The following is a 12,548-nucleotide window of genomic DNA, read 5'->3' as shown; positions in this document are numbered from 1 at the left end:
TCTAGCTCTTTCCACTCCTCTGGGGCTACTTTTCAGAATTTTAAACCAGGATTTAAAAAAAAAAGTACTAATTACTTACTTAATAGGTGACTGACTCTACAGGATGAACTACTCATTTTCAAGGCACAAGCATTAAAAAAAAAAGCTCCATAGATACAGAAAGAGCCTCAAACACAATGAATGAAACCCTAGGTCCCTGTTTCTCAGTGCTGACAGACCTGCTTATTTAATTATTCTCCTCCCCTGCCCCCACCCCCCATGAGGCCTGGCTTGGTAAGAGGTACAGGATGCCATTTTGATGCCAGGTTTTCCATTTCGAATTCTGAATCAAAACACTGAGATACCTTTGAGGGTGGCGAGAGCAAACAAATGGTGCTCCACCAAGCCGATGTGAGCCACCACCATGTCGAAGACATCTTTGCAGACAGTCTTGGTGTCACAGGTGAGCTCGAGTCTCTGCCCACTCAGAAGCCTTATGTTCACCTTCCTCCGCTGGTCCTTCTTGGTCTGCAACTGACAAACAGATGACAGTATTTATTAAAAGCAGCACTCGAGCACATTTAGACTTGCTTTAGAGAATCTCTGGACACGTTTGCTAAGGGGAGCAGAGCTGGAGTTACTACTTACAAGGATAGACCGTGGCAAATCCAAAGATACAAATGGCTCAACCGTCATCTTCACAAACTCGGGGCCAAAGAAATTCTGCAAGTCATATAAGCAGAATATTATTTTTACTGCTTATCCTAGGTCACTCTTTAAAAGGCAACAGTGTAATAATAACAAAGCACACATCAGAATGAGGGGCTACAAAACAAATATAGAAACTGAATGAAGGACACTGAGTTTTGTTTAGAACAGAAGTAGAGTGTGCTTTATGCAGAGGTTTTTACGGTGTGTGCACCCCTGTGTGTGTATATATTCATGTGGGTGTCTGAAACTAAGGTGCGGGGAAAGGTCTGTGCATGCGTGCCCCCATGCGTGTATACAATCATCACGTGTGAAGCCCGTATCACGTCGCACGAATTCCTGCTTATCCCCTCGTTATGGTACAGGTTTGGTTATAATGTTTAACTGGCAAACTTCCATTAGACTTCTTCCATTTAGCTTAGAATACATTTAGTTATGTTTTATTGTCACTCTAAAAACTTTGGAATGGTACAGTGTCTAAGGAATTAATTCTACATATAAAAGATTAGGGTGATGAAATGTTTCCAATACTCCTTGAGAAAGAAGTCCAACTTCACTGTTACGTCTAGTACTTAAAGACAAATGTGGCAGACAGAAAAGCCATCCCCGATCAGCATGTGAGACACAGCATTTTCCTGCCTGCCCTGAATACTGCAGGGAGAACCTGAAGCCTGGCCTTAGTCCAGTGGTCTCTGCGAGACTGGGCAGGGCTGCGGAGAGGGCTTGGCAGTCAGCACAGGCTGCTGCTTTAGGGGACTGCAGCTCAATTCTCCTGAGCCCACACGGCCACTCATGACCCTCTGAAGCTCCAGTTCTAGGGATGCTATGTGGTATTCTGTCCTCTACCGGCCCTAGGCATGCATGCATGTGCGTACAGACATATATGCAAGGAAAACACTCATACACATAAGATGATGTCACTGGTGGTCATGGTGATAGAATTTTACAGAAAAAGAGACTCAGTAAGTAAGTAAGGACTCGAATGGCTAAGCAGAGATGTGGAATTTACTTAAAAAACATTCCTGCTTCTGTCCTAGCCTTGAACTCCATAGCTCATCATCTCTTGATTTATGGGCTAATGGATTTCTTACTATAAGAAAGCAGCTTCCTATTATGTTGAATAAAGCCAGTTGCTCACAAGGATCACATGCATGTTACTCATATTTTTGTCTTTGCTTTGTTTTTTTTTCCCCCAGTGTTTCTCCTGAAATGGATGCGCTCTGCTGCTCAGACAGCCTTCACTGCTGGACAATGAACATGCTTCAACCTCCTGAGACTAAAAGGACAACACACCATGTCGGGAAATATGTGTCCATTTCTCTGAAAGATATGATCTCGCTGTGAAGCCTAGGATGGCCAAGGAATTTCTATGTCACCAAGATAATCTCAAAGTCACGATCCCTCTGACTCAGTCTCTTGAATGTACATAGAGAGAACAGGCATGGACAATTATGCCCAGGTACATATAGAAATAAAGCATTCACGCTAAATCCACCTAATGATATTTTGAAACTGAAATAATGTAAGCAGATAAATATTGATTTTAATATCACACAAGATATCTAATCCTAATGAGAACTAATTTGGGCTCTCAATTTGACCTACAGGCATCTTTAGGATACCTATAGCATCTTTTTATTAGCATATATTAATTACAAACAACAATGGGCTTCAACACGACACTTCTGTACAGGTATGTGGTGTAGACTGACCAGAACCACAGTCCATTACTCTCTGTTGTCCCTTCCCCAGCCCCCACCCTCTTCCCAACCAGTATTCCTTCTACTTTCAGATCTTTTTAAAAACCTATTTTTTTGTCACCCACTGAAATTTAGCGAGGGTCTCAGACAGGAGCATGTGTAAGAGGTTATTTACCACATGACAGGTAGCTCATCTGTGGCTATTCCACTGAAGAACACCTACTACGGATTATCAAAGAGCAAGTTTGGACACAGCGCGTGAGAAGAGCCTCACCCTTAGCTTTCTCTGGGTCATGGCTGTCTCCAGGGCCATTTCCCTTAGTGGATCTCTAGAGATGTCAAGCATGGATGCTTTGACTGTGTCCCCTGGATACAGGCTTAGCCGTGACTGTCGGAGAGCCATCCTGGCTTGGAGCTGCATCATTTCTTCTTCTTGTCGCCTTAGCATCATCTCCTGATTGATCAAGTTGCCTTCGAGGGATGTTTCATATTGTCTAGTGTAGAGAAAAGAGAAAAAGCAAAATAAAGTCTGGCAAAAAAAACAAAACAAAAACAAAAACAAAAAAAACCCAGGTGTTTCAAGGCCATAATGTAGGAAGTTCCACGACAAGGTATCAGGAATGTGAACATTGTTTCTAAAGATGTATTTAATTTTAATAACTGTATGTATTTGTATGCTCGTGTGAGTTTATTTAGACCAGCTGTGTGCACATGCCTGTGGAGGCATGCCTGTGGAGGCACACTCCTGAACTGGAGTTACAGGTGGTTATGAACTACCTAACGTGGGTCCTAGGAACTGAACCTGAGTGAGTATTACACAGTATGGCATGTAGGAGAAATAATATATAAAATCTCTTATAAATTATGTATCTATATATATAATATTCATTATATTATGTTTGTCCAGTTCCTGATCAAATGAGAGTAATCTTTTGTAATTTCCTGAGAGAAAGAGTGATCAGAGAATCTTTGTTCTGATATTTTTGATCTTTGAATCTAGTTCCTGTCACATCTCTTAGAAAATGAAAGGGAAGGGAAGGGGAGAGGAGGGGATGGGAGGGGGTGAGGGGAGGAGAGGGGAGAGGAGAAGAGAAGAGAAGAGAAGAGAAGAGAGAAGAGAAAAGAGAAAAGAGAAAAAGAGAAAGAGAAAAGAAAACTTTTTGTTTTACAAACAAAACACAAGATGTCCAGAATGAGTCTCTCACTCCTGATACACTGTTCTTAAGTTCTTTAGTGATTTTGGGAAACTGTTGCTTTTTTATTGTGAAGGACAGCTTGGTGGAAGCTAGTTTCTAGTTCAGGACAGACCCAGAAAAATAAGCTAAATGGGAAGAGTCCTAGAATTTTCTGCTCACAGCCCTCCTGTTCTGGAGGAAGCCTGAGTGGAGAGAGTTAATCATCAGTTTTGCCTATGGAATGAGACTTCCATAAACACCCCTAGTCCCTCCTGAGGAGCACCCCAGAGTCCTCAGAAGAACTGCCTTCCCTGTAGTTCTCTCAGTCAGGGGCTGTTTTCTTCCTATAGATCTGAAGGACAATGAAATTCTGCTTAGTTCTTGTATTTTCATCTGTGTGAGTACATGTGGCCATGTGGGTAAAGGTCAAAGGTATTGTTCCTTAGGAGATGTCCATCTTGTTTTTTGAGACACAGACTTGGAACAGAACCCAGACTTGGCTGATTTATCAAGGCTGGCTGACCAGTGAGCCTGGATCTACCTCTCTCTGCTCCCCACAGACCCAAGCATGTGGCACACCTGGTTTTAGTCAGGGATCCTTGGGCTAGAATTCAGGTCCTGAGCCTGCACTGCACTTTGCCCACTGAACTGTCTTCTCAACCCCTATGCTTAATTCTTATTTCAGCCTCCAGACCTACCGCCTCCTTTTCAAATAGCCAGCTCCCCATAAGCACGAGATGGGACAACACCTGCTAGTGCTCTAGGTGTTTTCCATTCTATTGCTCACTCCCTTCATTCATTAAAGACGTCAGTCTGATTCAAAGTCTTCCATTATGAGTCATGGTTATGGTATGTGGATTTGGGGAGTCTTCTAACCTTCTGAGCCATTCTCTTCTTCAGCAGGTGACCATGTGGGCTCCAGAAGTCATGGCTTTTGTTCTCCATATTCTCTATAGTCTTATTTTGTTCGCTGTGCTCCAGCCTCCCTGGTCAGATAAGTCACTGACTTGTACTGGCTCAAGGCACGGCCACTCCTCCACCATTGCTCCATTATTCTCCTCTTGCCCTACCTTGTGTGGGGCCTAAGGTCCATCTCTACAATCACTCTTTGCATATAGCCTCATCAGCCATCAAAATAGAGAGCCAGGCTCCCGGACCTCCCTGAGCCCTCCCTCAAGAAGAACTGTCTGATCTTTTAAAGCTCCAATACTCTCTCCTCCTCTCACTAGGTGACTCTTCTTTACTCGTCTCACTGAGACAAAGAGCAATGCAAGCGCCCTACTTGGATAGTAACATACACTTTTGGTTCAAGAGTTCTAAACCAAAGCCATTTTACTTTCTTCCTATATCTATCCTTCTTGCCATTTACCAGTTGCTAAGGACATAACTTTAAGAGTCATTCTCATTTCTCCTTCCTTATAAACTACCAATCTCATTATGCATCAAGTCCTGAGCGCAGAACCTGTAAGAGCCACATTTGGATTTCCTCTGGCAGTGACTGCGCCATCTGCGTTACCTACTTTCTGACTGGCATCTTGCTCTTCCCATCATGCAACAGGACACTGTAATGCTAAGTTACATCTTGGCTTTTTGTGCTTCCCTAACAAGTAATCCTTCCCTTAGCATCTATGACACGCTCACCCACTGGGGCCCTGATTTCTTGGCCACTGTCCCTAGTGTATGACATCCTTTATTCATCTTGTTGTGGGCATATGGCTTTTTCACTAGTACAGGGAAGGTGGTAACATGTCTCCCTCTCAATAATTAAGACTGTTATTGCTGTAATGTAACACCATGACCAAAAGCCAGGTGAGGAATAGTCTACCACTGAAGGAATTCAGGACAGGAACTCAAGCAGAGCAGGAACCTGGAGGCAGGAGCTGATGCAGAGGCCATGCAGGGTGCTGATTACTGGCTTGTTCCCCATGGCTTGCTTACTCTACTTTCTTATAGAACTCAACGACCACCAGCTCAAGGATGGCATCACCCACAATGGGCGGGGCCTTTCGCCATCACTAATTAAGAAAATGCCTGATAGGCTTGCCTCCAGCCTAGTCTTAAGGAGGCATTTTCTTAATTGAGGCTTCCTCTTCTCAGATGACTTTGGCTTGTGCCAAGCTGACATAAAACTACCCAGCACCCTCCCGTACTTCAACACCTCTGTACCAGAACACTATCCCCCACTCCTTCACTCGAGTTTTATACTCAGTGTCACCCCGTGAGGGACACCTCCTCTGATCACACTCGCACATGAAGCCGGATTCAGAACCCCCTTTCTGACAAGCCTGCTTCCCTGAGGGTGGAGCACTGTTTCCTTGTCCCACTCTCATCTCTAGGAGTCTCCAGGGTGAGCTGCATTTGTGTAAGTATCTGCTATGTGGGGGATGCCCAGCAGCTGCTGAGTGAATGTGTGAACATGATCCTGTGGTTCACCTCACCTGGAGGCAAAAGCACGAAGAACTTGAGTCTAGTTGTTGTAACTCAAATAATACATTTCATTAAGCGGATTTCATTAACTAGAACTAATCTTAACAGCAAAAAAGACTTATCAGTTTATTTCTTCCAATATAGATGTAAAACATTTCATTAAGAATGGAAGCATTTGAGATATAAAACAAAAACAGAAACAAAAACAAAAACAAGCTCCAGATCTAGACAAGTAGTTCAATGCTGGAGAATGAGTGCACTATCTGCTGATAGGCTCAGGAAAAAAGTTTGTTAATATACTGGGAAAGGAGGAGAGTCACATGGACACAGAGACATATGAGGCAGTGGGAAAAGTCAATTGGTAGCATCCGCTTCAAGAGCTAAAGCACAAGAAAAGGCTAAGAGATGGCCTTTGGAAACAGCTCTCAATATCTTTTTTAGTCACTAAAAGACACTTTTGATAGCTCAGAAATGAGTCATCCTGCCCCGCCTGACTCATGGTTTCCAGTCCGTGTCTTCCCCACCCCACAGCAGAGATCAACAGCATTCACTGGCTTTGTTTTGTCCATTTCACTCTAGATGAAAGGAATGGAAATTTTCTCATAAGGAAGCATGCATGCAACATGTAAAACTACAGTGCTAGGAACAGAACAAATCAGGAGCTGCTGGCTGTGTGCGGACGTGGTGAGGTGTCATCAGAAACCTTGGCCACACCCAGGAATGCCTGCTTCTCTAGGAACTCAGACAGGATTTTAGTCAGCGTGTACTTCTGTGGGCAGGAGGGGGAGTTCAGCAGTTTCCGTGCGACAACACATGCACATTGTAAGACCACCCTGTCCCAGAATTCTCCCCCATATTTATATCTAATTTAGTTGTTGTGAGCAGCAGATAAAGCCCGTCCCTAAACACACTTTACCCTTTAAGGATGGGTTGGCAAAGTAAGGTGGCCCTAATATTCACATTTCCTTACATAAAACTCAGAGCATCAAAATTAAGTCTCTTATGACTCATGGGTTTCAGATTCTTTATTGAGAAAACAGACACAATTTCCAAGATGACTTATTTTAAAGAAATGTATCCTTAAGTAACAGGCTGAAATCTGAGTTAATGCACACTCTCAATGTTTTTTCTAATCTCGATTTCTTCTTTTACTGAAGCTAAAAAGGGGTGATTGAGTTTTTTTAAATCAGACATATAGTGGAGGAAATTCTAAAAAAATTCTCCGTCAGTTCAGCACTGAGTGTAATGTAATTTAACACTGGCTTCTTACTGCTCATCCCAATGCTGTGGCGTCATCAAGAAAGCATGTAATACTGAGGATAGAACTATCTTTGCTTTACAAATAATAAAAGTTGCTTTACAATAATAAAAGCTCATCATAACAAAGTAGTAATTAAAATGGCATTATGTAAATAGAAAATTATTTTCTACAAAGAAAAAATATTACAGATATTTAAAAGAGGTGTGAAAGAAAAAAATGTGGACCATTAAGTAGTAATTTTTTTTAGTATATGAGCTTGACTGTCTGAACCATAGCCATGAATAACTGCTTTAACCACACAGCTAGGATTACATGGTCTATTAACAGTTTACAGGTATGGACACTGCCTAGCATAGTCATTAGCTAAGGGACAGATATTTGAAATTTTCCAGATGATTCTCCTATAATCTGAAGCATCTGCAATAAACAGTGAGTTTAGAGTCTTCATGCTTTGGAAATACACTTTCAAGCCAATTTGGAATGTCAAATGTCATTTTATAAATTTGAAATCAGCACTCTGTGTTCAGACAAGGCAGCTGTGTTTATGTGACCGTGATACACATCAACACATCTAGCACTTGTCGGAGAGTTCTTTCAGTTTAAACAAAGCAAAGTTTACATAACTGTGATATATCTGCCCCAGATCTAGAACGCACAGACACTAACATCTCATTAGAAGCTTGTCAAGTATTCCAGTATGGAGGTGGATGCTACACAGCCCTAAACAGGCGTTAGAATATACCAGAGCACCTCTGTAAGCCAACCGTGAGTCAATAATTAACTTCTTACTTAATAGCTCACATACTGGTAATCTAATTATTCATTCAATCACTTCACATTGAATACTTGAGCCTGCCTGGGCTTTCAAGGTACAAATCAATTATCAGAGTGAGCTCCAGGACAGCCAGGGCTACACAGAAACTTAGAAACAAAGATTTAGTGTTTCACAGATTTTTAGTGCCATGCTGTACATAACATTGGTTGTTATATCCATTCGCACTGACAATTTAAGAAGTCAAGTGCCAAGCGTAATTAATGATCACCAAACCAAACAAGACAGAACCAAAGAAAAACAAAACCAACCAGATGTGACTAGCAACCAGTGCTTTCCAAAGTCATACCTTGGTCGTGACTGGCCAGCTTCATCTACTCCAGGAAGACCACTGCTGGATTCATATCTCTTGGAAGCTTCACTTTTTCTCACTAATTGTGAATAAAAATATAATAATGATAGAAGTGATAAAAATATGAAAGTGATCTCACCTAAAACTCAGGCACTCAGGAACAAAGGTAACTTATACAGCTCACAATCATGTCCCCAAATGAACGACAGGGTGTACAAGTCTTTTGAGGTTGGGTCATGTTAGTTTTTGTTGTTGCTCTTTGTTTTCTTGTGTCTTTTTGAGACAGTGTTTCTCTATGTAGCCTTCAGCTCTGAAATTTGCTTTGTAGACCAGGCTGGCCTTAAACTCACAGAGATCTGTTTGCCTCTGCCTCCTCAGAACTAGGATTAAAGCTGTTGTGCCACCATGCCAGGCTAGTCATGGTAAGTTTTAAAGACGTGACTTCCTTCCTATAAGATGAAATGTTATCACTGTTTTATGAAACTTTTATTATTTGATAGAACACTTTTAAAAGGAAACATTTTGCAAACTTAACATTCTGACAACTTTTGTTTAAACTGTGGTGTTTTTGTTGTTGTGTTTGTTTCTTGTTTTTTGTTTTTTTACAAAATCTCAATTATTTATTTTACCAAGGAAGACTGAGGAGCCAGATGTTGTGGTAAAAGCCTGCTAGCTCAGACAGGCAGAGAAAGCACCCAGATGACCTTCCTCCTTAGCTGACATTCCTGCAGCCATGCCATGCAAAACAAAACAAAACCTTCCTCCAAACTGAAGGTCCCTCTCTTCTACTTCCTGTGCGTCTCTCTATCCATCCTCCTGACTCCTCCTTACTCTCTATGGATTTTTTTTAACAATCCTACATTCACTTCCTGTCAACTGGTGGCTTGCTCTGCCTCTTGACCTATGGTTGACTCTATCTAATCCTGTTTACAGTATTCAAGCAGAAAACTCTTGGAGTAAAGCTGTGTACTAAGGCTGAGCCGCACCACAACTAAAAACCAGTTTCTTCTAGTAAATAACACGATCTCGGTTCACAATGAAATCAAATATTCTATAGCATTAAATATTATTTAAAAACTATAATAGTTGCTTCTTAAATTAGAAGGCAGAGGCAGGTGGATTTTCGAGTTTGAGGCCAGCCTGGTCTACAGAGTGAGCTCCAGGACAGCCAGGGCTATACAGAGAAACCCTGGGGGGAGTGCCTACTTTACCACATCAATGACTCTTACCTTGTCTGAAGTCTGACTCCGAGGAAATAATAGACGGGCTTTCACTGGAAGTACTAAAGATATCGCTGCTCTGGTAAGTTTTGTATCTTCGAACTGGCTCTAAAAGAATTTTTAAAAATGAGAAAGTTTATTAGCAATGCCACACAATTTTTTAAAAAGACAGAGTCAATCTTGGATGAGTAGGACATTTTATATATTGCTTTAAATTTACCACTCACTAGACTGACTGTATCTGAAAAATGAGAAACGAGGCTCTAGAGTTAAGGTGCTCTGCACATGGGTTCGGAGTATCTGTTCTAGAAAAGACTGCCTAGGTTTGAGTGCCAACAAGTAAGTAGTTCAAGGTCCCAGCAACTCAGCCCAAAAAGGAGGAGGGGTGCCTATGGTAACAGTGCAGATGTCACTCTGAGAATGAAAACACTCAGCTCTTAGGACAGTCTGGATGCTATAGAGCAACATTCATGACAGAGATGGCACATGTAGTTTCCTGTTAGGTACTTACTATAAGGGATCAACCCCCGAGAGCACACAGTGTAAGAGACTTTACCGTGAAGGAGAGGTAAGTACACGTCACACAATGCAAGACAGGATGCTCACTTCTGCCAGAGTGAGAAGAGAGGAGTCCAGACAGCCTCCCGCACGGATATTTTCAGAAAACGCTCTCTGAAAGGGGTCAGGGCCTAAGAGGCAAGCATGGACTAAGACTGAAATCCTGCTTTAAAAAAATCCTTTTTTTTTTATGTTTATTTTATGTGTATGAGTATTTTGCCTGCATGTAGATCTATGTACCATACATGTACCTGGCACCCTTATAGTCTAGAAGAGAGTGTTAAATCCTCTGGGATGGGAGTTACATAGACAATCTGTAGACTGCCACTTGAGTACTTAGAATTGAACTCAGACCTCTGGAAGAGTAGCCATCGCTCTTAACTGTTGAGCCATCTCTCCAGCCCCCACATCCTGCTTTCTACATACTTCTGTTCCATCCCCTCTTCATCCCCACTGTCCCTGTGATGAGCACTATTCAGCTATGATCTGCCACATCTCCAGTTCTTCAACCCCACTGTCCCTGTGGTGGGCATTATCCATCCATGTTCAGTCGCATCCTTTTGTCATGTGGGGACACTACCCATCATATCTGGATTCTCTAGTCTCTCTAATTTCCTTTCTGCAGCATTGCTCTGAACATAACTCAGTATACAGAAAATGAGCTTGCCAGATCTGGGCGCAGGACCCAAGTTCTTCCATTTGGTATTTCTTTTTGCTTAATTTAAAAATCTCAAATTCCTTACAACTAGAGTCCTTGAAAAGACAGTTTCTAATTTCCCCAAGATACTATTCAAAGATTGTATCCTCTATCCCACACTAAAATTGTAACAGGGGTTCTTCGTATTTCGAGACTGTGGTGAGACTCTACACAAAAGTACAAAGCTTTGACTCAACCTCATTTCACAAAAAAACTTGCATCAAAATTTAAAAACTAAACTCATATAGAAAAATCATCACTACATTCTTCCTCAAACAAATCCTTCACCTGTACCACCAAACCTGTGGCTGGGTAGTCCTTAGGCACTGGAAGTGCATGCTGGGTGCTGCCCTCATTCCTCTCATCTGAAATGCCCCCCACCCCATTTCCTTTGATGTTTCAGCTTTTCTTTATTCCTCTGTAAACTAAGCACAAACAAACTGAACCAGACACCTCCTTTTGCTTAACTACCTGCTGTGCTTCTGTCCCTCCCGTCTCTCTTACTAAGCCACTAGACTAGGTCTTTCACAAAAAACCAATGAGCTTCCCCTTATATCCACATATTCCCAGTGTACAACAAGCACAGAACGCTTTCTGAGTCAGTGGATGAAAACAAGGGTTACGGGAAGGGGACCTTTAAAGAGTCACTTTCATTGCACCAACAGAACGGAAAGGTCAAAGGAGGGCGTGGTAAGGACTGTGTGTTGGAGGCGGTGGTAAGGACTGTGTGCTTGGTGGTTTGGAGGAGAGCGAGCCTTCTTGGCCCGGTGGACTGATTCTTCATGGTTTGAGGTGGTTCTCAAAAAGCCCATTTTTGAGGTTGCAGATGATTGTCAGAAAGACTGATGGGAAATGTGCCAAGGGAAGGAGAAATGGGAAAAACACAAGGGAGAGGCTTTGCAAAAAGAAAGCATGTTCTTCTTAATAGAAATGGAGGGCAAAGAAAAAGATAAAAATAAACAAAAAAGGAGGAAATCTCAAGCTGCTGATGCCAGAAAATTGCCTGGTAGTAAAGAGCTAGTCATGTCCTGGGAGCACGGTAGCTAAAATCCTGATCCTAAGGACATGTTATCCTGTGACTGTGATGAGGGACAGGAAACCCTACGGGCTAGGGGGTTCACGTGGCCATGAGTTTTAGTGAGGTTTAATTGGCTGTGCGGTGGTGGCGTATGCCTTTAATCCCATCACTTGGGAGGCAGAGGCAGGCGGATTTCTGAGTTCGAGGCCAGCCTGGTCTACAGAGTGAGTTCCAGGACAGCCAGGGCTACACAGAGAAACCCTGTCTTGAAAAAGTTAAAGGAAAACCAAGTTAATGAATAATGGAGTGGTTACAGGGTATCGAGAGAACCAGGCTTACAGAACCAGGAGTGAAATGCTGGGGGGGAGGGAGCGGGATGGGCAGACAGACAGACAGACAGGGAGGGAGGGAGGGAGGCAAACAAGGAGACAGAGACAGAGAAGAAATAACCTTAAACAAAAGAGAGAAAGACAGACAACTGGCCATAACTAACTAAAAAGACGATCCTAGGATAATGAAGAAAAGGCACACTACGGCCGATGAGCACACTGTCCGTCTTAGGATAATGAAGAACAAGGCACACTACGGCCGATGAGCACACTGTCCAGCCTAAGATAATGAAGAACAAGGCACACTACGGCCGACGAGCACACTGTCCGTCCTAGGATAGTGAAGAACAAG

At 42.5% G+C, this 12,548-nt stretch overlaps 1 protein-coding gene across 7 annotated transcripts in view; it reads right to left on the bottom strand.

The window, feature by feature from the left end:
- Positions 1–12,548, bottom strand: part of Ptpn13 (protein tyrosine phosphatase non-receptor type 13) — a 192,125-nt gene that overhangs the window by 80,011 nt on the left and 99,566 nt on the right. For all 7 annotated transcript variants that reach the window (XM_031337024.1, XM_031337025.1, XM_031337026.1 and 4 more), the window contains 5 exons: positions 9,604–9,702; positions 8,372–8,453; positions 2,662–2,881; positions 628–702; positions 345–513 (listed from right to left, as the gene is read on the bottom strand). In XM_031337024.1, the coding sequence (XP_031192884.1) occupies positions 345–513; positions 628–702; positions 2,662–2,881; positions 8,372–8,453; positions 9,604–9,702 (645 nt within the window). The remainder of the gene's footprint in view (positions 1–344; positions 514–627; positions 703–2,661; positions 2,882–8,371; positions 8,454–9,603; positions 9,703–12,548) is intronic.

Source organism: Mastomys coucha, unplaced genomic scaffold (genome assembly GCF_008632895.1).
Source record: "Mastomys coucha isolate ucsf_1 unplaced genomic scaffold, UCSF_Mcou_1 pScaffold22, whole genome shotgun sequence".
NCBI lineage: Eukaryota > Metazoa > Chordata > Mammalia > Rodentia > Muridae > Mastomys > Mastomys coucha.
The sequence above is the reverse complement of the archived record's forward strand: the minus strand, read 5'-3'. Positions and strand labels throughout refer to the sequence as shown.